The sequence below is a fragment of the Convolutriloba macropyga genome, chromosome 3 (genome assembly GCF_964194025.1).
Source record: "Convolutriloba macropyga chromosome 3, txConMacr16.3, whole genome shotgun sequence".
Classification (NCBI taxonomy): domain Eukaryota; kingdom Metazoa; phylum Xenacoelomorpha; order Acoela; family Convolutidae; genus Convolutriloba; species Convolutriloba macropyga.
The window spans coordinates 79,423,105-79,448,527 of NC_134470.1; the positions used below are offsets into that span (position 1 = coordinate 79,423,105).

General features: G+C 36.0%; 1 protein-coding gene across 1 annotated transcript in view; it reads right to left on the reverse strand.

Moving 5' to 3' along the window:
- Positions 1–638: 638 nt before the first annotated feature.
- Positions 639–25,423, reverse strand: part of LOC142337313 (uncharacterized) — a 47,959-nt gene continuing 23,174 nt past the window's right edge. Inside the window, exons 2-8 of the mRNA XM_075386512.1 lie at positions 18,227–18,418; positions 15,536–15,769; positions 7,163–7,288; positions 6,402–6,602; positions 5,482–5,648; positions 4,315–4,413; positions 639–951 (exon numbers count right to left, since the gene is read on the reverse strand). Of these exons, the coding sequence (XP_075242627.1) occupies positions 814–951; positions 4,315–4,413; positions 5,482–5,648; positions 6,402–6,602; positions 7,163–7,288; positions 15,536–15,769; positions 18,227–18,418 (1,157 nt within the window). The 3' untranslated portion in view covers positions 639–813. The remainder of the gene's footprint in view (positions 952–4,314; positions 4,414–5,481; positions 5,649–6,401; positions 6,603–7,162; positions 7,289–15,535; positions 15,770–18,226; positions 18,419–25,423) is intronic.

Here is a 25,423-nt window from a genome sequence, read left to right on the forward strand (position 1 = left end):
GAGCAGTTTTGAATCGCATTCTTAGAGATTGGTACGGCGTAAGGATTTGAAGGAACTTGATGCCCTCCAGGCGTCACCTCTTTATCCCGTTTTTGAAGACAAAAAGTCAAAAGGGTCAGACGAAAAATCGGTCTAGCGAAAAATTGCATTACAAAAGAACACAGGACTAATATACTTACTACGAACTTCGCTTGAGATAATTAAATTATTATGGTCACCATTCAACAAGTTACGTCAGCAAAGTCAGCAAAGCCTTTAGTAAGCTCCCTGTACCCTTCTGCCTGGAATGAAATAAAAACTTTCTGCAAAAAATTTTACGCTCGACTAAAGACCGCTTCAGATCCCTGAAAACCGCTTCAGAGTTGTTTCTATTTTATGTCAAAACTTATATTAAATGATATCTTCCTGCGGCATCATCAACTTAATTCTCAACCAGCAATTCAAATATTTCACAATGCGTTGAACCAGAAAAACAATAAACAAACGATTTGTCCGGTAATTTCGTGCACATCCTATAAATGCGCCCAGTAAACATCCTATAAGTTAGCATTGCTTCTTCGGCTTTCGAATCACCCTTTGGACTTGTAATCAATTACGGATCTAATAAAAAAATAGGCAATCTCATAAATGTAAGAAAATATTACCAAAAATTGAATTTAATAATTTTACAACCGTTTTGTGGTCAACACAAACTTTCAAACCCTTTGTTGTTTTACTGTTAGACCATTTCCATTGTTTTTTCTATTAATATCTGATCTTTCCATTGGAAATTAAGTCGACTTAGTGTAGAGTATTAAAGTGACTGAAGTCGGTCTATCTCCCCTCCCTGTAATGCATTCCACTCCATTCCTCAATTGGGAACTCGTCTATCAGGAGAGCAGCCGCCCCATTCCTGTCCCGTCCGTCTCCATCGCCCTCATCCACGTCATATTCCACTTTCACGTTATACACCTGAACACATTACAGCCAAGATGCCTGAAGCAAAGTTGCCAAGGGTATTTCCCATTATACCCCCCCCCCCATTATGGTATAATTACCATGATTGGGGGGAGGGAGGGAGGAGGGGCTATAGGTTATCTTACAACTAAGCTGGGGGGGGGGGCTATAATGGGAAAGACCCGTTGCCAATTTAGCGGCTAATAGGATCTAAGTGAAAACTGAGGTATAATTCACTTGGGTTCTTAACTTGAAACATAACACATAACCGACTGACGTCGGCGAATTGCTCTGAAACGAGGGCGAGCAGTTGGCTTCGTCTGTAGCCTGCTGCGGCTTAGAGAAGCGAGCTTAGTGAAGCTGGATTGAGCTAGTGGGGTGGAGAAGTTCGGATGTGAGCGGAGTAGGGGGGGGGGGGGGTGGAAGCAGGGGTTGGATTGGAGGGGGGTCAAACTCTAAGAACCAAGCTTCAGACCATGTATGTGTTTCCTCAACAGTGAAACGCACACCTAGAGAGTAGTAAGGCGTAAGTCTTTAAGAAAACTGGTCGCGACTTAATACCCCCCATGCTTTACCTGTTTATCCAGTTTTTGAGGTCGAAAAGCCAAGTACGAAAAATAAAATGAATGAAAAGACTAGGAGGACTAATATAAAACTTTATCTGAGAGAAATTAAAAATTATTAAAGGAGGACTAATATAAAACTTTATCTGAGAGAAATTCAAAATTATTAATCGAGGAGTAATGAAAACAATCAATTTTGCCCTGGTCTCTGTATCATCTAAAGTCATGAATTCCTTACTATCATTTAGCTCATATTCCATTAAAAAAAGAACCATAATGCTTCAACAGAAAACGATAAATTTGAAACAGGTTTAACCAAAAAGTATTTTAAGATAGATCGAAATAACTAAAAGATAAAAAAGCACGACTCAACCAAATTCCCTCGAGTCGAATTCACAAACCACTCAAAAATGAAAGGTGGCGGGTTCCACGACTGGCGCAACTCAGCTTTATGAAAATCCGAGACGGGTCGATGAAAGATTCGTTGCACTTAAAAAACGCTCTTCTTGGAAATTTTTTACTCTGATTGTAACTTAAAGACCAATTAAAAATCAAGCCAGCTAAGAATCACCGTTTTCCGTGAAACCCTGATTTTGACCATGAAGTAAATAAAACCTACTCAAAAATGACATTCTAGATTGATTCTAAAGAGTAAACATAGCCGACAGATTGCCGGAAAACAGCCACCGTTGACGCGCTTGATGCACATCGGGATTGAAACAGAAAAAACAGAAGAGACAAATTGACTTAATTTTTTTCAATTTTTTTTTCAGTGTAAAAAAGTGTTTTAATTTGGCGTGCAGTTTTAGATAGATACTGAAATTATACTTAATTCAACTTCTAAACTTAAAGAATAAGCTTAATATCGATATCAGCTAGCACACACTATTAAACTTTGATAACCTAATTCTCAAGAACTTAATGACCAGGCTTTATCGGTTTATCCTGTCACTTTTGATTTTGTTCTTTTGACGTTGACCGTTATTCACTATATTGCTAACTCAATGCCTAAAAGAATTTAAAATCCATTCAGTTGAAACAGCGAGTGAAGTAAGTCAGAAGTCAAGCGTGAAAATCGTGAATTATGTAAATCAGCAATTCAGCTTAAACTAACTGCTTGTGTAACAAATGAAGTAACGCATATAAAAAATATTAGAGAGCGCCATGTCCAGTTAAGCAAAAATGCTGTTTGAGGGCTGTGAAATGAAAAAAAAGCAAAAGCAAAAACAGGCGTCCGACAACAAATCAAATACATAGCATGAACAATCCTCAAATACGAATCAAATAATTGCATTGGAATGGACTTTGAAAAAGCATTTAGAAAAAAATCGGACGAAAAATTCAAAAAGTAAAGACAGAAGTGAAATTAAAAACTGCAGCTCTTGGACAAAAAGGACAATCGAGAAAACAAATTTATGCTTACACACTGTGTTGTTATTGATATAGTAGTTTTAAATGGGTTGTAAGATATTAAGCGAAAGCTCAATTAAGCGGAAGGAATTTTGTAGCCATTAAGCGAAAATTCTGAGCTAAATTTTCTGGAAATTAGGCAAATAATACCAAAACATTTGAAGTATTTAATCCATTATTCAGTCAGGTGACCCTACCAATTGCCTTCGCTTCAATATAGCTCACCAATACAAAAAAAATCAACTTCATTTTTCAAATTCAAAACTTCCAACTCTTTCTTCATTTTTTAATCCCGATAGTCTCAAATTAAATTGATACGTTATTTCAAACTTTCACTGCCAACGTTCACTTTTATTTTTTGAAATGAAAATCAAAAAGTTTAGAGATGCAAAACATTGCAAAAATGGCACATTTTCAAGTAATTTACCAACTCATTTGCATGTAAAGACGACTGTTAGGGGAACTTCAAAATGTTACAGCATCGAGTGCCTTTTGATGTGTTTCAACTGGTATTTCCTAATTCCCACAAAATTTCAATTCGCAATTTTTGCGTCATGGCCATAAAATTTTTTATCGCCTAATCGAGTTTTTCCCCATTATAAATTAGAGTGAAAAAATCACACAGCAAAAGCAATCGCTTCCTCTTCCGGCGAGATGAAAATTACCATACATGTTTGAATTTAAAATCATCAAGATAAGTGACCAGATCTTTTGCTGAACACTAAATATTGCTGGAAAACAAATAAACAATAACAAAAATGCCAACATAATGCTCCAAAATAGTGTTTGTCCCCAAAGATACTGTTTACAAAAAATAATACCCCACAAAACTTATTGACGTTCTGACTAATTATTATATTATCATTAGCCGAAAATGAAGATTACTAGATAAAAATTTGCAAAGATAATGCTCAGCTTTTAGAAAGTGATGTCCTCAATTCACCCTTATTCCGGCGATAAACGTTTTCAGAAGTCATTGTTAGAACGAGATGAGACAGGTTTGTGCAAAAATAGTCAATTAAAATCAAGGAAACGGACAAAAAAGTTAAAGAAAAATGACGAGATGAAGAAAGCAATTTATGCCCGTCAAGTAGCAAAAAAAATTGTTTTGTAAATTCGAAAACTGACACAGAAATATCCTCGCAAAATTACAAAACATAAGAGAAAAAAATGATGCAACACATGAACTTCTGTACAAAGAAAAACTACGAATTTTCAAAAGTTTAACTGTCAAACTTTGTTCAGCAGCCCTTTTTTTACTATATGCAGGTGTTGATTTATAAAACCAAAATTTAGTATCAACGGAAGATGCGATCGAGGGGAAATTGGGCTCCAATGCAATCAAAATAAACCACTAAATCCGCCAAATAAGAGCTAAACTAATTGAATCATAAAAATTTCCTACTTTGTCTTTGGCAGCGCCCCCTGGACCTCCCATGCCGGTCTCTTCTTCTTCCTCCACCATCATCATTGCTGGGTTCTTCGGCTGTTTTGTGACTGGACCCTGTAAAATTTTTAATTACAATTTAAGTCCAGAAATTTAACGCCTCGGAATTTAAGCGTTGAAATTTTAAGGCCTCAAAATTAAAAAAAAAAGTTCCCTGTCCCCTTTTCTGTCCGCTTTTTTATATGAAGTTTTCATTTATGAGGCTTATAGTGAAAGAGATGCAAACTTTAACTTTTAAAAGGTTAGGTCCAGGACCTACTTGACGTTTTAAACTTCATCTCCGTTTATTTCGATTAAAATGTTTTTATATTTTCAAATATTTTGTTTTATCATCGTAATAGAAAAAAAAGCTACTTGACATCCGAAAGATCAATCTTAAGCGAGAGACATTAAAGCTATATACATAGTTCTTTCTTAACGCAGCCAATGTTCAGAAAGGCTAATTTCAAAAATTTTGGCGTTTTGTGGAAATGAGTGACCAAATTGCACAATTTTGAGCATTTAACTAGCCTAAAATTGATTGCCCGAAACTTATTAGTAATTACTTGAGACCAATTTTAAAGACTTAATTAAGAAGTCTGAACAGTGATATGGGCAATTGCAAAACAGCGAATTGTTTTCTTAATCGAGAGGGACCTTTCTGAAAATGATCACTAATTACGATTTCTTTCATTGGGGTCTCATTGACAATATGTTTATAACTAGATACCACGACGAAATGGGTTACTTATAGCGAAAAAAAGTGACAAAATCGAGTAAATTTACTCAAGAAATCCGATATTGACCACGTAAAGTGTCGATGAAAATAGTTCAATTTATATTTCGAAACAGTTGAAATTTTAGACAGATTTTTGAAAACATGACCAATTAACGTCGGCAAATTGCTCTAGTACGACTGGCGAGCTGTTGGCCTGGTCAAGAGCTAGCCAGTGCTAATAGAATCTACCATTAGCTTAACTGAGATAGAAAGGAGAAGAATAAGGGGTGCACAAATGGAGGGTGGTACTTAATGGGGGGGGGGGGGGGTGAGCGAACTGGAAAAAACGGTTAAATTTACTCGAGAAATCCGACATTGGCCAAGTAATGTGTAATGTGTCAATGACTAAGTTTCTGTAGAAAATGTACCGTGGTCTTAGACATCATAGCTCCTTGCGCTTTCTTTTTGGGTTTAGCTTTTTTGGGTTCGCTTTTCCTCACACTCATTGCGCGCATGGCAGCGTTGTTCTGCTGCATCTGCTGTTTGTAAGGATGACGCCCACAAGTAGAGCCACAACAGTTCAGTGCACAGGTGCCTGCGGATAGTTGCCATGTGATAAATAGTGATTTATGTGATAATACATTTTTTTTCTACATAAACGATTATAATTTGATTGCAAAGATCAGCTTGGTTATCAAAATTTTGGTCACTCAGAAGAAAAGAAACAACGAAACAGTTCGGCAGGGAGCACTTAATTTTTTTTAAAAAAAAAGAGTTTAATGACTTCTGAGACTGCCCATTGATGTTGTATTTTGACCTTACATTGACCTTTCATTATTGTGATCTATTCAATTTGAAGTACACTCTAAAAAAAGTTCAGGTAAATTTACTTTAACCGTGTTCAGGATCGGAAGTGTAGGTGAATTTCAAGTGTACAAATTTCAGTATACTCAATGGTTTTTTTTTCAAAATTTTTTTATTATTTTGAAAATCTCGGGTTCAAAACGAAAATGTTCCTCTCTTTCTCAAATTTATGAAGTTGAAATTGCAATACAATACGTAATGTTATTTGTCAGATCATATGCACTATTACCGAAACAAATAACAATAACAAGCACGTCAAATAATGATAGATGAAAAAAAACATACAAAGTACGTCCAAACGGAGAGCAAAGATAAGTAGCTAGAAAAAAATCAAAATGATAATTAGAAAAGCTGGGTGGAAACCTCGAAAGCAGAGTTCCAATTAACAACTCACAGTCAAATTAAATGGCTAAATTTGTGAGCTGAAGTAGAGTTATCTAAACGAACTAATTTAATAAAATAGTTGAAGGGAACACGGACTTACAAGTGAAGACACAACGACAGAGAGACTGGATGAAGGGGATAATATCTCGACACATTCCCAACCTCCACCAGAGGTAGCCTGGTCGCCAACAGCACCAGTAGGTTATCATCATGATCAGCAGGATCAACAGTGGCCACCACCACCAGTCCCAGTTTAGGGGTTTAGAGTCATCGTAGATCTCCCCGACCTCACCCGAGATGCCTGTTAACACTCGGCTTAAATTATCTTTTTTAAGCAACAACTTATTTTAAACACTTCGAATTCTCTCAACTGGTAAATAATGGCAAACGTAAATGACAAATATCATGAAGATTAAAATCAGTTGGTTCTCAAGTATGGAGGCCTCTACGCGGCAGAACTAAGAGCGGGCAACCGCTCCCAGGATCCACACACTCAGTACACAGACTGCGAGAAACAACAACAAGATTAAAATCCGTTGTTTGACAGTAAAACCATTCAACATAGCTTTTTTTTATCAGCTTACCGAGTAATATTGTCCAGTCACGGCTAAGATATAAGGTATCGATATGAAGAAGATCTATTCTGCCCCCCCCCCCCCTCCCTCCTCCCCCCCCCCTCCCCCCCAATGTTTTTAGTGCTCCCAGTTACAAACTATGTGTTGTTATATAGCACGGTTTTATGTAAAAAAAAATACAGCAAGAACGCCTGGGGGCGAAAAATTTATATGCGCACTAAGTTTGGGGGGGGGGGTGGGGGGGGGGAGGACAGAATAAAGCCCGATATGAACTATTTAAACAAACCTCCACAACCCCCAATTAGCTCATCAGTCCTGTCCCCACAGTTGTCCACTGTGTCACAGATCAAAGTCCTCTGAATACATCGTCTGTTCACACAATGCAGCATAGAATCATTTTGAGTACAGCTGCCTAAAATAATCACAGCCCAAAAATATCTTTGACTGACCCTCTTGAATTGCATTGAGATTTTGAAACAAGCGAACATAGAAAAAAACAAGAAAGATATTGAACATCTATGACAGTGTTAAATTGCTTGTAATTGAGAGCAGTTACTGAGATAATTATGCTCAACACCACTTCTAAACTGGAAGTTATTCAGCTTAGTATTAAAAACAATTAGCAATTTTTCCAATGAACTGTGACAACCTAACGCGCTATGACAACTTAATAACCGCCAATTATCACATGATCCCGTTTCTTTTTTAATTTCTTTTTTTGACATTGTACGTATTAACTATCCAGCGTCAATGTGGTGAAATATTTCTAAATCCGTACAGTTAAAGCAGATAGTGGGGTAAGCCAGCAGTAAAGCTCGAAACGAGTAACTTCAGAACAAAAATAAATTTAACTGGTAGAATACCGTAAAAAAATTAACCGCAGAGTCGGTTCAAAAGTTTTAAATCCCTCTGGTTTCATATTGCTTTAGTTAGCTGGGATATTCATCAGCAGTGATTGAATGTGAAATTTAGGGAAGACAGCAAAAATTTTCGAGTTTCTGTTTTTTCTATACGTTCTATACCAATACGGAGATCCCAATATTTTCGCTACATCATTGTGCTCTTGAAATACAAAGTTGAACATAACCGACTAAAATCGAGCAAACTGCTCTCAAACGACCGAGGAGCAGTAGGCTTTGTTATTACCCAGCTGGGGCTAAAAAATGATAACATGGGGGCGAGTGGAGTGGTTGGGAGGGGGAGTGGAGTTGTTGGGGGTGGGGGTTTTTCAAGCGTGAGGGGGATGGTAGGGTTGGGATGGCTGGGGTCAAATGAGCGGACGAGAGGAGAACGTCCAAAACGTCACCAGTCGGAGGACGGGGAGTATCGGGGGAGGTAAAACTTGGGGGGGGGTCAAGATTAAGAACAGCCTTTCACACCATGAAATTTCACCTCAAGACAGTTTTGTTGAATTGCATGCTAAGAGACTGATAAGGTGTAAGGATCTGACAAAAACTAATGCCATCCGGGCGTTACTTGTTTATCCCGTTTTTGATGACAAAAAGTCAAATGGTTTAGACGAAAAATCGGTCAAGCGAATAACCGCATTTAAAAGAACACTGGATTATTATAATTGCTACAAATTTCGTTTGAGAGCAATTAATAAGAAAAAATCGGATCCCCGCATGCGGTTCCCCCAAAAATCTTATCTTACATTGCCTATAAACGATTTGTTGGGGAAATGCCAAACTGCGGAAAAAAGCTGGACTACTTTTACTACCGTCATATTTTCTTCCATTCAATTAATTTGTGTCTCGATTGTAAAAATCTTTGTCTCATGGCTTGAAGATTGTTTAAAAAACGTAAAAAAGGTTTTTCAAGATGCTGAAATTTCGAGTTACATTCATACGCTGTTAGCGGGTTCTTGCTTTCAAAAAAAGAAATCTTCTCAATAATCTGTGGGGTCGGAACGTACAAAAATTGAGTTTTATTCGTTTGCCTCCTAAATGAGAAATATCGAGCCGCCAATAAGTGCATTTATTGGCGGCACTGCCTTTCCGCTCGCACACAGCACCTAAAAGACCTCAAAATAACTAGGGATGGACTTTACAACCACTTAGAAGCGAAAACCGATCAAAATTTTTGAAAAACAATATTGAAAACTCTTTGATGTTGTTGCACTTGAACAAAAAACTTGCTCGAAGTATTTTAAAAAAAGACATTTAAATTGTACAAGGCGGCTCGGTAATGTGCGATGGCACATAAGGTTCCGACCCCGCCCATCCACAATTTTTGCATAATTGTCTACCAAATGAGGAACAGATAGAAAAACCCAAAAATTATTTTTTGGGAATCCCAAAAAACCCAAAAAATGCACAAGTAATTTTTAACAAAGTTGTGTATGAACGATACGATAGCCTCCAAAGCAAACAACTCAATGGAGAAAAAATTGATGCTTTAGATTGCCGAGATATGCCAATATTAAGAATGCGAGTAGTCAAGACGAAGAGCGAAATCAAACAACAACAACAACAAACATTAATTACATCAAAAAAATTATGTCCGTTTTAAAAAACGAAATTTAATAACACAGTCAAAGTAGCGTCAAATCAAGCAAAAACTAACAACTTATAAATTACCAGAAAATATATGGGACCAGTCCATAAAAGGGTTTGGTAACAAATAGACAAAAAAGAACAAAAACAGTAAAGTTAAAAAATTCGCTTATTTTTTTGAAACAATTAACTTCAAAGTAATGAAAACAATAAGAAATCAAGTAAAATATCCCTAAGGTTTACGATTACCAATGCTTCTATAGAAGGGCATTAGGACCATTCCTTATTTGTTTTTTTAAGCGAATAAAAAAGAATAACAAAAAAACAACAAACAAAAAATCAATTCAAACTTGCCCGAAAACGCTGTCAAAACCGTCAAGCCATATTTTGGCCCTCAAAATATATTAAATTGCACCTTCTTCAAAAGGAGACAATGTAGTATGTGGCAATTCATTAGTGAGACTAGGTAACAAGTAGACAAAAAAGCGAAGGGCAAAAGTATGTAATAGTTTCGATTTTTTTTCGAAATAAAATTGCATCCAAGGTCATGAAAGACATTAATTACAAAAGAACTATTTAAAAAGGGTCACATATTCATCCAAAAGAAGCCCTCGAGATCTGATGTTATCCAGAATATTTCTTGCGTCTTCAACAAGAACGTCAATTATGAAAAAAAATCAAATTAATTTACTTTTTTTATGAAAAACCTGTGTCGAAGCCAGTAAGGTCATAACGAATTCTTTAAAAATAGATTTTAGGACAGCAATCCCTTTTGACACCTTACCTTGACACCCATAATGTCATATTAGACCTGTTATTAACTAACGAGATTAGGTAACAAAAAGATAAATAAAAAGAACAAAATTGCGAAGTTAAAAATTTTTTTAGTTTTGGAAAAAGATTTTTTTTCAAAATCATGAAAGCCATCAGCTATCTACTAATATCAAAATATCAGAACATCTATTAGTCCAAGAAAAAAACAATAAAACCCATCACTATACTCGAAATTTCATAGGACCGAAACGACAAAGTGAAAATGACAGTTAAAGACAAAATTAAAAAATTCAATTAATTTCTTCAAGAAAGGTGTCGAGGCCGTTAAAACGATAGTCTATGTCATTCAAGATTTTACTATGTTCAATTGTGCCTTATTTGGAACGCTAATAATGTGATATGAGAACTGTCAATAATGTGATAATGTGGCAAAACTAGAAAACGTGAAAAATTGGCAAATATCTAAAAACAAAAAAAATCTGAAATCTAGTAGTATCAAAGCCAGAAAACAATAACTTCAGGCTTAAAACCGCAACCGAGACTGAACTTTAAATCAGTAGAATGAAGAAGCTTTCTTTCTTTGCTGACACTAAGCTAGAACTTGAACAAATTAAGAAAAAAATAGAGGAAAAGTTAATTAAGCCATTATTTATTTAAAAATCAATTTTTTTTCTAAAAGTCTAAAAAGGACCATTCAAGTAAAAAAATAAGCTTGGAGCTGCTTAGGAAGCCAATTGGACCTATCATTCCTGAGCTTTGATTTGATGTGTTCTGTTCTTTATTATTTAAAAAAGGTCTTTTTTTTCAAAAAAGACGACTGATTACAATCCGATTTCTTTTTGGATTGTAACAGTCCAAGATTGGCCCAAAACTAGCCCTGCTAATGCCTTTTGTCCGCTAGGACAATTGATATTTCGAGTGTTGTAGATATAGATAATTTGTTAGTTGAAAACTCAAAAACAAAATCAGCATTTTTGATAATCAACGAGTAAAGTTAGCAAAAAACGGCGAAGTTTTAATTACAGAGCACTCGCAGCAGACGCTGAAGCAGGAGTAGCCCTCTTTTGAGTCTAAAAAGGTTGTGTGATTGTTGTTTGGGAGTGTACTGCCGGCTTTTCTAATCAAAGTGGACTAAAGTAGCTTATTTCGCGCTGTTTTTGATGAAAAAGGCTGAATTTTGAAATATTTATCCAGAATTTTTGACCACAAAAATTTAATCAAAACAATCAACAATGCTTGTTTGTCTCTAAAAATAAAATCAACGACACTATTCTTAAAAATTTTAACAAATTTTAGCAAAATTGGCGAAAATTTAGGCAAAAATTCCGGAAAATGTGAATAAAAACAATGTGAATTCACTAATTTTCTCAGAAGTTTAAACCTCGATAGCTCCCTGTAGAAAACGAAAATTAGAAAAATCTTTTTAATTCCATATTCTACGCTGGACGAGCTTTCCGATGATACCAGACTCAGCTCTCTACGATGAATATATCGATCGGCGAAAATTCACGGAACAAAAAAAACCCATTTGAGTATATAGTTCCTCCCCCCTCAAGAGGGTCGGAACAACTAGAAAATCAAGGGCAAATATTTTACACCCCATAATCAAAGGGTAACGGAATTTGTCAATCCGTTTACTGCTCCGACGTGACGAAAAACACCACTCAAAGTCAACTTCAAATTAACTTCTAGATTTATCAAATTAGAAAAAGAATGCCTATTTATACATGAAATACAATGAAATAGCCCAAACTAAACTACTAAATAATAATCATTTGAGAAGCTATTTACTTACAATTTGAAAAATAATTTTAATTCAATAATTTAAACATGAATGTTTGAATCGATAAATTCCCCACAAAATGCAGGGAAAACAAACTCGCCAAAAGTTCAACTTCGGCAAATACCTTAAACTGAATGGTAGATACTGAACATAACCTAACGTCGGAATCAAAAAAAATTCAAGACATTACAAAAGTGAACTGCGAAATTGAGGAAATATCCGACTGAAAATTAGCAAAAACGTTAAACAAATTATAGAACCAAACAATGACAACTGTTTGAAAATACTGTAAAATTTAAACCTCGTCAATACCTCGGATTAGTAATTTAAATTCTATCATAAGTCCTGAACTCAATCGGTCTGTTTATTCTCTTCGGACTTAGTCTTGCATGCCAAGACAAGTTTTATTGAACGCTTAAATTCTCTTTACTTCCCCAACCAGAGTCTCAAAATGATCAACATGTAGAATTACACTCGCACCATTTTGGATACAAATGTGAAACAAGATATTTATCGTGGAACCTTTGCGCAATTTTTATACAAATTGAGGTTTGAAACGGGGAAAATCCGAGCTATAAATAAAACAGGAGCATTGAGGTCCAAACATTGGATGACTTATGAAAGTGAATTTAGTGACTTCTTGAAAGAAATTACGAAATAAAGGCGTAGGTTGGTGGATACAAATGTAAAACAACGGTTCCCTTTTAAGTTACTAGCAACGTGTGACCTTTTAATGTTCGCAAACATATAAAAAAAATATGCACCTTAGGCTCATAGATGGTCAAAAACAACAAAAACATAGCCCGCAAATTGCCCGAAAATAGCCACCGTTGACGGGCTAGGGATTGAAACAGAAAAAGAAGAAAGAAGAAATAGAAATTGACAAATTCTTTTCCTAAGTCTCAGAAATTGTTCTGATTGAGTGTGCAGTTTCAGTTAGATTCTAAACCTATACTTACCTCAGCTTCTAAACTGGACGGTATTAAGCTTAATACTAATATCAGCTAACAATCTCTCTAATGAACTTTGATAACCTAATTTAAAAAGACATATTGACAGGGCTTTATCGGTTTATCCCGTTTCCATTGATTTTGCTCTTTTGACATTGACCGAGTTCACTAAATTACGTAATTCAATGCTTGAAAGAATTTAAAATCCATTCAGTTGAAGCAGTGAGTGAAGTAAGTCAGAAGTCAAACGTGAAAATCGTAACTTATGTAAAGCAAAAAACGTGAACAAAAGAGAAAGCAAAAAAAACAGCAGGACAAATCCTGAAATACAATTCAAAGAATTGTATTAATATATGACTGAAAATCATTTACTCCGCTTTAAAAGGCAAATGGGAGCTGTTACTAATGAGATTTAGCAATAAAACAACACAAGAACAAAATCTAGCAACTTGAAATTCAACATTTAATTTTTGAAAAAACAGTATCAACATCAAAAAACAGCTGCCATGAACTCAAACTGCCAACTATCTTCCTCTATTTCTCATCAGCAACCTGTCATTAAGTACTATCACTAAAATTATTACATGATAAGACAAAATAACCAAAAATTGCAATAAAACTTGCTGAAACTATTTGAAAAAACTTAGTATAAAAGTCACAGAACTCAGCAGCTACTGAAGGATACAACTACATCAATTAATTGAGTCCGCAATGACCACCGCTGAGACCTGTCATCAATGAGATTGAGATTAGAAGATAAGACAGCAATAAGTACAATAAAAAATAGCAAAACTAAAGAAATAATTAAGATCTTAAAAAAACATACCCGGCAGATTGCCGGAAAATAGCCGCCGTTGATTCTCATAACCAATATTGGGATAGAAAGAAGAAAAGAAAACTACTGGAAAAATCATTTTGTACAAACAATTTTGAAGTGCGATCTATTATGATGTCATTTTGGAGCTGAACATGCTTCTGTTTCGTAGTGAGACCACACAGGGGCTAGTATCAACACCAATAAGCATTAGAGGTGGTAAATAAGGACAAAGTTTGAGTAACGGGCATCTACAATCCGGCTTAATGGGTATATCCCGTTTCTATTTCTGATTTCGTTTCTTTGATACTGACTCTGTTCATTTTGAATTGTTTTGCTCAGCTACTAATTTCTAAAAACGCTTTTAGCAGAATGAGAGAAGAGTTAAACGAGCCGAGAGAAGTCAAGAATATTTCCTCAAAATGTCGAAAAGGCGGCAAAATGAGGTAAAAAGAAAATTTTTTATTCGACGACGTAAAATAATTAAGAGCGCTATAAAAGCCGGCTGAGAAGCTGAGGCGGCTATTAACAAGCGTATAAGTCACAAAAGGCAATAGATATGATCTGAAATGAATTACTTTAATTGAGGCCTTTTAGCAGCCAATGAGACCTCCCAATAATGAGACTAGGAGTTAAGACGACAAAGTTGAAAACAGAAACTAGCAAATTATTACTGAAAACCATTAGTGTCAAAGTCATAGAAAGCACTAGCTTTGAACATAAACGATTAAATCAATAAACTTTACCCTCTCACCAGCATCACAGGTCTGACCCAATGAGATTAAAAGATAAGAGATTAAAAACTACAATAAATACTTGCAGAACTCAAAAACTCACTTAAAATTTTTGAGAAAAAGTAATGTCAAAATCATGAAAACTGCTAGCTATTAACTCAAGCCCATAATTAGGTTCTTTTATGCCTCATTATCAAACAATCAGACCTGTCATTGAAGATACTATGTGATAAGACAAAATATAATGTCAAAAAAGGAGCAAATTTTAAGATTCACTAATATTTTATGAAAACCAATAGCGGCAAAGTCATAAAAATAGCTGGAAAATTGCCCGAAATTAGCCGCAATAGCTTTTCAGAGTGAGCTAGTCATTCTTTAAGAGTTAGGTAAGTCACGTGTGACCAAAAATTTAATCACGTGAATGAACAAAAAAACTAGCTGCACTAAGAGTGAAAAATGACGTCACGCACGCAATTCAGTTGAAATTGCATGAACGAATGAACAAAAATCAGATTTTAAGTGGTTGTGAGTCATATGGTCGCAACAAAAATCTTGACGACGAAATAAATAAAAAAAACCAAGAGAAGGCTAATAATAGCCTCAGGTATCGCTTCGCGGCTATTAAAAAGATTTAGCTGCCCCCTAAGTTTTAGCTGCCCCTAAATGAATTCAAACAAAGGCAAATGGGCACAATTAGAACAAATATGAACCAAAATTGACGCACCTGAAAAAAACAATATCAAAAACCGCCAAATTGTTCAAACACCAATTTCTTACTCCACTTTAAAGGTATTTTGAAAAAAAAAGTCAGGCCTCAAACCTACTCGATTTTTCGCTCCATATAAAATTTCAGCGTGACCAAAATTCCTACTCTAATTTGACTCCTCACTGACGTCAGAAAGCCGAAAAAAGCGTGAACAGAAGATCTAAAAAAAGACAGCGCACCAATACAAATCAAATTCTTTGAATAGTAAAAAAGGAGAGCGCCTAAATAATAGCCGTTTGAGAGGCTGAAAAAAGTAAGCAAAAAATAAAGTCAGATAACAATTCAAAAATGCCGCACAATCACCTCTATAGCACACAAAAAATTGGGGTACAACGGAGTTCACCTTCGTCAAAACTGGACGCGAAGAAAGCGAAGTTGACATCAGCTGTCATTCCAGAGGGAACATTGAGACACACTTCAATTTTGTACAACCGTGACTCCATGACAGCAGGGAAGAGGTCTTTACACGTGCACCCAAACTGTCCTTCACTTTGTGCCCAACCGTCGTAGAATCTGATGTTGGCAGTGCAGCCAGACTGGTCGCACCAATTGGTCGTTGCCAGAGATGCTTCGTCCTCTGTACAGAAAAATTTGGATCAACAATCTCGAGTTTCTGATGTAAAAGGGAGCTGAACAGGTTTGTTTATCATTGTTTATTTTAGTGAGCGAAATGTCACATTCGTTTCCTTTTTGTTTCTAATGTTTTTTTTTGGGAGTAATCGTTGGCACAACTAGTAAAAACAACTCCTTGCGCAAAAAAATCTGTCCCAGAATAGTGCGCAGAATTCCTATTTTAACCAAAATATGAAAACAAATTTTCTCCAACATCCCAGCAACAATTACCGTAAATTATGGAGAAATAATTTCTCTTAAGCACTGGAAAAGGACGCGAAGAAGATTCTCAATGGATAAAACCAAAAACACTTTAAAAAACGTGTTTTCAAAATCTCAGTTTATTTTCAAATGCTATTACAAAAAGACCAATTAAATGTCCAATCGCATTGTAAAATTTCTCAAATCGCAGTCAATTCGCTTTCTCTTTCCAGAATAGCATAAAACCCAAAAACTGAAAAATGAAAAGAAAAACAAAAATTGTTTTGAAATCTGATGTTAATCAAAATAATTTACCAACAAGGCAAATGAGAATTTGTCCCGTGCCTGTTAAGTACGTTTGTCATCAGTTATCATACTTCGAAAACTGGAAAAAAACTGAAGAAAATTTGAAAACGAGCCCGACTCTGCTATAACTGTCTTCTCAATTAAGCTATCAGCCACTACATAAAACATCAATAGCATTAATTGGTTTGAAACGAAAATACACAACTACAAATGTCAATATCCTAAAGAAAACGGCTGAAGAGATATGCCACCCAGTCCCATTTGCAAACACAAAACTGAAAACTCCAAACTCAAAACTGATCTAAAAATGATAATGCATTTAACTAATGCAACCTTATTATGCATACTAATTAAACCATTTGGGTTAAGAAATTATTTAAAACAGAAGATCCCTGCCTGACGAAAAAATTCTCTCTCAGAGCAAAAAATTTTTTGTGCCTACTTTTCTCGCTCTCTCTTTAAAATGAGGCATGAAGTAATGGTTAAGTGACTCTGCTTGAAGTAAATAAGAACTTCTGGCGTCTATTGAGAACCGCGAGGCCGCTCGAGATATTAAGTCAGAATTTCGAAGTGACTTTTGCAGAGTCACTTAACCATGGTTAAATCACAAAATGCGCACGCTTTCAAATGACGAAAGTTAACGGAAGTCAACTTCTGGCTAAGTAGCAACTTCTGGCATTTTAAGTTCTGGCACTGCAGACTTTCGGCATTTTAAAATGTGCACGTGAGTGTTTTAACATAAAACTCCCTTATCACTCAGCTCCTCAATTTAGTTCGACAGCTTCAGGTAAAAGTGGCATCCAGTGTTTCAAATATACCAAAACAAGATTAAAGATCACAAAAGAAGCTCCACCAATAGTCCTCTTCGAGTCGTAAGAATTAGGAGCGCAATAATGGCATGTTGAGAAAATGACGGCGGCCATTAAAAAAGGCGGACCTTTTCCGTTTGTGTCCACACCAGTTTGTGCCCACGCACTTTATGCAACCACACCAGTTACAGAGCACGTGTTATTACGCAGTAAATCATACGCAGTTTAAATATGAGATGTGCAACTGGGGGGGGGGGGGGGTTCAAATGAAACGCACCTTTTAAACATTAGCAGGGAGGGCGGCACAAACGGAAAAGATCCAAAATTCAAAGGCGGAATATACAACTAATTGACTCCAGTTGCCCACTGGAGGTCAGGTCAACTTAAAAAGGAGAGTTTGTTTAATTAAGAGCATTAGCCCATTCTTAGATGCATTGCAGTTGGGTAATGACACTCCACAGTTGAAACAGACATCGCGTACACGCAATCATTCGGTCCAGCTTATCATTAAGATACAAAACAGTTGAAACCAAAATTTCGGGTCTTTCCCATTATAGCCTCCCATGAAATTATAGCCCCCATTATGGTATAAATACCATGATTGGGGCGGGGGGGGGTATAGGTTTTATCTGACCACTAAGCTGGGGGGGGGGGGGGCTATAATGGGAAAGACCCTTTCACCTCAAAAGTTACAGGTTAAGAATTTAAGGATCTTTTCCTTTTGTGCCCCCCAGTACGTTATGCGCCCCCAGTTACAGAGCACGTGTCATTACATAGTAAATCATTATGAAAAAATATGGCACGTGCGTCTGGGAGGTGCCAATAATATGCACCCGCTAAGCTGGGGGGGGGGGGGGGGCACAAACGGAAGCGATCCGAATTTTACACAAAAAGTGCTCAGACTAAAAAAAAAGTCGAAAGTATCGATCAACCATAGCTGTGCATTTTACTTTACAGGAAAAAAGATACGCTTTTCGGGTCTTTCTCATTATGTGCCCCAGCTTAGTGATTAGATAACCTAAAGCCCCTCTATACCATAATGGGGGGCTATAATTTCGTAGGGGAGTGGGGGGCTATAATGGGAAAGACCCCGCTTTTCAACTTACCGCTTATAACACCATTTGTGCCAAATTGATCCTCGATTAGAATCTTCCGGAAAGAGATCATGAGTCTCTGAGAGGAGTGAGCTGCCTGCATGTATATGCAACATGAGAAGGGTCCTGTGATTGGCTGCTCATAGATGATCTCAATTCCTTGTTTCTTCCCGACTCTTACCCCGCAAAAGTCCGTCATTTGCACTAAAGCAAACCACATGAAAGTTATTAGCAAGGTGGATTAGTAGGTAATATGCGCTGGTAGGTAATGTTCCAACCCGTCACAAAGCGCAAAAAAATAATATCGGTTTTCACCTAAATTATGGTGGAAACAAGATTATTTGAATAAACTTTTTCTACAACTACAAGAGCTAATTCATGTTACATTAACCAACGCACAGAACCAACAACAACACCCCACAGAGCACTGATGAGCTGATAGCAACATTAAAGATTTTCCGACAAAACATTAAAGCCATACTATACAATAGACGTTTCGGCACGCCCCAATTATTCGATAAGCTCTGTGAACACAGGATTTCTCTTCTTATTTCAGTTTGGAAACATCTTTTGTCAAAGAGAAAACAGAAATCTCCGAGGTTTGTCCAAGAAATTCAAAAAGTCCACCCTGACGTAAATATTGAAATCAATTTTGTAAATATCATCTTGGCACACGAGAGTAACCTTAGGAAACTAACTCTGAAGAAGCGATCTAAGGCCAGAAAAAGAAAGTCAAAGAGCATCAAACAGAAACAGAAGTTACGAAAACTGGCTCAGCAACCGCGGGACCAATCAGAAAAGGCAGATGATCTGTAAATAAAGTGTCAGTTGCAAGTGTTGTATAATGTTTGTGCATTCAAGGTCCTTTACCTTTTTGTAAGCAGTCTTCCCGGTAGCTTTTGAGTTTTTCTTTACTTGGAGCGATCTGGGAGTTTGTTTGCAAAGAGGATTCCACTTTAATTTATTTCATATTACTTTATAGCATTTTGTCATTAATCTTTATATACTGCAGCACTGTAGCCATTATCTGCGCATCTTCATATCAATAGTCCTCCACGCAGTCAAAAATGCAAGAAAATAATGAGACAGTTGACAATTCAGAGGAATGTTTCACCATTACAGAAGAATGTGATAATACTGAGTTCCCCCAGCTAAAGTTTAGAGGCCAGACACCTCTTATTAAAGGAAACAACAAACGCTCCCGTGTGTCCCTGAGTCCCGAAGAACTGTCGAATGAAAACCGTGTAAATAGTTCAATAGAAGCTGGCATCCAGAAAGCATTAGAAGACCTGATACCGACCATTGTCTAAAAATTGAAAAAAAGAATTAAGTGAAACCATCAATGCTATTGTCGAAGATAAGTTCAAAACACTCAGAGCAGAGCTAGAAGATCACAGCAACTTTGAGCGACGAAAAATAGAACTAAAAGCACTATCTGAGACAGAGTTCCTCCAAACGTATAACCGACGAGACAACATTAAGATACTCGGGCTACCAGAGCAATCCGCAGGGAAGGAAACATACGAGGAGACCAGCAAAGCGGTGGTCAACTTAGCATCTGAAATCGGAGTCAAGTTGAAGGAAACAGATATTTCAATAGCACATAGACTGCCATCGAAAGGTCATATCGAGCCCGTCATTGTTAAATTTATTCGTAGGTCAACTAAAATTGCAATGCTCAAAAAAAGAAGATCATTCCATCCAACCTGAGTGCCAAAATCTACGAAGATATTAGCAGAGAACGATTGGCTTTTGTCAATTTGATGCGAAGTGATATTCGAATCAACGCAACTTGGACCAGAGAGGGTGCAATTTTTTACGAATGGAAACCAGATGGCCTTGTATAAAATAAACGGATTATACGAAGGGGGTGAAGATCTCAGTTACAACATTGAAGATGTAATGCGTTGTTTCAAAAGAACGCCATTTTCGGGACGGCAAGCCAATAACCAAAGTCAAATGAATCAGCCCTTTCGGATCGATGTTGGGTTCTGACTATGACAAACTAAATAAACAAATTGTAAATTTTGTAGATGTGGATGAGCAGTTTGATGCAACAATTCTTCATTTGAATGTGAGATCCATTAGGAAACACTATGCGAAACTAGAAACACTTGTTTTTAGTTTCGATGCTCAGCCTGATATCCTATGTCTAAGTGAAACCTGGTTGTCAAATGATGACAACATAAATAGTTACTCGATAAATGGTTATACCCAGATAGCGGTTAAAAATAGAAATACGGTTAAAGGTGGAGGTGTCATGATTCAACTAAGAAACTCTTGTAATTTAGTCAAAGTTTGTGAAAGTCCATTCGAAGAGTCCATTTTTGCTGAAATTAGAATACATAACAGAAAAGTTAATCTGATTGTTATTTATAATAAACCTAGAGCTAATAAGAAAGACTTTCTATCTAAACTCAAAAAGTTCCTTGAAACACAGTGCTACTCTGCATGTCCAACGGTTATATGTGGTTACATAAACATAAATACGCTGGAAAATAACCAGTTGACCAGAGATTACAAAAATCTAATAACCGAAAACGGATTCGAACTCGCTCCAGAAAGACCAACACGTGTTGTGGGAGACTCATCCACCTGTCTTGATCATTTCATTTATCATATTGTCAAACAACCAAATTGGGATATACTGGAGCTACAAAGTTTTTCTGACCACTACCCGATTATTTTAAAATGGCAAATTTATGGTGAAAAAACTGCAGACCTTGTCAGTTTTAGAGATACGAGATTTCTGAAAAATAAAAATCTGAGGGAGATTTTTCAGGTTGACTTGAAAACGGAATTATCCAAGGTAGAAAGGGATATAGTTTTAGCCCCTGATGCGTCTATAGCTTTTGATGTCTTCAATAAGGCTTTCTTGTCGGTTGTAAATGTTCACGCGCCATTGACACAATCAACAAATAAATACAAAAACCTGCCCAATTGGTTCAATAATAAACTTAAAAATTTAAGGACGAAAAGGAACAAAGCACATGAAGACTGGATGAAAGATAAGGCGAATTTTAGTGCTAAAGAAAAATTCAAAGACGCGAGATTGCAATTTGAAAAGAATTTTAGACTAACAAAAGCCATGTACTGCAAGAATAAGTTCACATCTTTTAAAAGGGATAAACGACAAATATACAATATGCTAAATGAGCTCACTGGCAAAAAAAAGAAAGCAAAAACATACCAATACTCGAATCATGCAGGAATAACGTTGAAAATCCTTCATTGCGGGATAATGCTGCGGTCTTTAATAAATTCTTTGCCAATATTGGTTCTGAGATAAGTAAACATCTCAATGGAGAATTTGTATGTCTGGTCCCCAAAGCGCAACAATCCATGTTCCTCTTTCAAGCAAAAGAGCGTGAAGTTGCTGAAATAATCAATAATCTGGAAAATAAGTTCTCAAGCGGTGATGACGATATAAGTAATGTCCTAGTCAAAGTCTCGGCACCTGTGACAGCTAGGTATCTGACTTTTCTAATAATATTGTCGATGAACAAAGGTGAGTTTCCGATAAAACTGAAAAAAGGAAAAGTTATACCAATGCATAAAAGTGGGTCTAAACTTGACGAAAATAACTACCGACCAATATCATTACTAAATGTGTGGAGCAAAATCTATGAAAAAGTTGTTTACAAGCGCGTTTTTTCCTACCTAGAAAAATTTTCGTTACTATACTGTAAGCAATTCGGATTTCGGACTAAACACAGCACGGTTGATGCTCTAGTTGAGTTCACTGAGAAGTTAAGATTCAACAGAACCACAAACGAAGTAAGAACTTTTTTTCTTGATCTTAGTAAGGCTTTTGACACGATTGATCATAACCTACTCACCCGTAAATTGGAAAACTATGGAATAACTCTCTTAATTGGTTCAAATCTTACTTAAAAGGCCGAATACAGCGAGTAAAGTTAAATAATGTGTCATCTGGATGGGAAGAGATTGTTTGCGGTGTTCCACAAGGCTCAATATTAGGTCCTCTACTGTTTATTATATATGTAAACGACATGCCTCTAGTCTGCAGACACTTAGAAGCTATACTTTTTGCAGATGATACAAACCTTTCTGCAATTGGACTACACTGCGTGGATATCGAGGAAGATATTAAAAAAGTTAACGATTGGCTAAATTCCAATAAATTAGTAGTTAATGTATCAAAAACAATTCAAATGAATATACGCACTCATAAAAAGACAAGGGATTCGGAGCAAAGATTCTCTCTAAACTCTGCTTTCATTGAAAATAAACCAGTATGTAAATATCTAGGTGTTACCATTGACTCGAAATTATCCTTCCTTAGTCATATACAATCCGTAAGAGAAAAATTAAGCAAACAGTCCGGTCTTGTGTCGAAACTGAGACATTTTGTTCCTAGGGCTCAATTAATTGATTACTACAAAACGTGCATCAATCCCATTATTCAATACGGTGTCCTTGTTTATGCATGTTGCAGTTATACATCACTGCTACCTATCTTCACTTTGCAAAAAAAAGATCTTGAAGTTCATCTACTTCAGAAGGAAAAGCGATTTGTGTGAAGATATTTTCGTCAATCACTCAATTCCTTCAGTTTACGGATTGCACCTTTATGAGTTACTAAAATTTGTTTTAAGAGCTTCGAATGGACTCCAAAGTGAATCTTTTTGTAATGACATGTTTTCCTATAACTATTCAAAAGTCACAACGAGATTGTCAAAATCATATCTAATAGCTCAACCAAAGTGTCGAAACAAACTTGAGCGTTTCTCAATAAAATTACGGGCCTCTAAATTGTACAATAAGTTAAAAACAATAGGCATAATTCCATCTGATCTTGATCTAAATTCTGTCCAGAAAGTAACAGACTTCTGTCATCACCTCAAAATTTCGTACCTCGTCTGTAACAATGAACTATCCAAATTCGTATTTAGTTTGTAGTGTGACTTAGCAGGAGCTCTTCTCGGAGATCAACAGGCATCGGACCAGTTAATTACTTAAGTATTGATCGCTTTTTTTGGGACACGAAGTAGTTGATCACTGCCTGGGGCCCAAAGCAGCTCATAGAGATGTCTTCCCGGCACAGTGGTTTTTACTTCTGGTCCCAAATTCACCCAAAGCGCCAAATGTTTTGTTTTTATTGGCGCGAAAGACTAGTTCCCCTGCTGTGACGTGGTTTCAAGAGCTTTTATCTGGATATTGTGCTGCCCGTTTTAAATTTTAATTCAATTTTTTTTGTTTATAATAGATTAAGTAAGGTAAATTACACCAATCTTTTGGTTTATCCCTTCCTCTTTTAACATTTGGATACTATGCATGTAAAGGTTTTAAGAATGCTGACGATGCATTTGCTAGGCGTTTTAGGAATGCTGACGATGTCGTTATGCTGGGGGTCATGTTGCGCATTTTAATTTATGACTCAAATGGTTTTAAAAGATTAAGGAAGTCAATCTACTCTAATCATTAAGTTTATCCTTTCGTTACTTACCATTTTGATACTATGAATGTAAAGGTGTTAAAATTGCTGCTGAGCTTGATTCAATGATTCTAGCATTATACCAGGTTGCTGCAAATTTAGTAAAATTTGTTGTTAATTAATAATTTTCGTCTGTACTATATACGCTGTGTAAAATTTATTTCTTGAATTCTTGATCTATCGCCTGGGCAAACTGAAAAGAAGTTCACAGTGACTCGTTGTTTGTCCCTTCAATCTGTAAATATTGTTGATTTTGCTAGTGTATTGTTAATACGTATGAGATGGGTAAATAAATCTTCTTCTTCTTTATTAAATGTTGCTCTAAATCTTTTATTAAGAAAAACGACAACAAACATTAGAAAGTAATGAGATTTATAGTAAATAACTTTCCGCCATTCCAACTCGTTAGATTTTCAAGTTTCGTAAATAATAACTTATTTTCAAATTTGAGTAAAATTTACCGTAAGCATTTTTCACTGTCCTATGTAAGCATTGACGTTAGGTAAAATCTTTCTAATAGAGAGAAATACTCTTACACTTTCCGTATTCTAAATTATCCTAATAACTGTATTAATGCATCGAGTAAAGCGATTGACCAAATAGAGAAGATCACTAGTTTGATGGAAGACACGACAAGATTCACTAAGTTTTCATTTCTGCGATAAACTAAAAGCACGCCCTGACTAAATAAAAGTATCTATCAAACAACTCAAAATGAAGAAATATCAAATATGAAAAACACATCATAATAAAACTATTTTCTCAAAAATTGACAGAGAAGTAAAAATTGAGGTCCGCTTTGATCTAACAGGTTTTCCAATTAGTAGCACCCAACGCAACAATAATTTGAAAGCAGTTCACTTCAAAAATTTTTGAGCTTTCTTCGACTTTCAAGAAAAAATACAAAAGGGACCTTATGAGGATTAGCTAACAATTTCAGTTAAGCATTTCTTAATAATGAAATCTAAAAAGGTTGCAACATATGTCACTTGATTAACAAACAAATCGTCAGAAAAAAAATGGATCACAAAATTATAAAGCCTTCTCGCTAATTTATACGTTGCCTAAACCTAACATATTAACTCTAACACATATCATATCTAATAAACGATTATTCTAGATTTTACAAGCGTCTAATTTAAGTACCTATCGTGAAAAGATAAGAAAAAATAAAAAATTGTCGAAAAATTAAACCTCAATATTCCGAACGGGAACCAAAAAATTTAGAACATCAAAATCAGTTTCATTCAGTCCTCAAAGTTCGGACACGTCACATGTCGGAAAAATGATCGGATATTGAAAGGATAACATGAAATTAAACAGGACGCAAACCTGTAGCCCGAAGATAATTTTTGAGGACAAACTTGCTCGTACTACAAGAGCATGTTGTGCGTTAGCTACATAATCACCTAAAATTCCCAGTTTCTTGGCCATACCGATTGTTTAAGTTTCACCAAAAAAATCTTAGATTTAAGCCGAGAAAGCATTAACGGCTATTATTTGACGAAAACAAACGTTCGTTTTAATGTTGAGCGCCGAAAGAATTCGACCGTAGACGATTAGAGGATACCACAACTGTACTACGTCAAAAATGCATCTAAGCGACAAGGAGGCTCAGTAATGTGCGTTCGCACATAACGTTCCGACCCCGCTCATCGACAATTTCGGCTTAATTGTCTACCAAACTTTCAAAAAATCAAGTATTTTTCGAAAATAACTGATGGATGATTAAAAAACTGCGTTCAACTCAA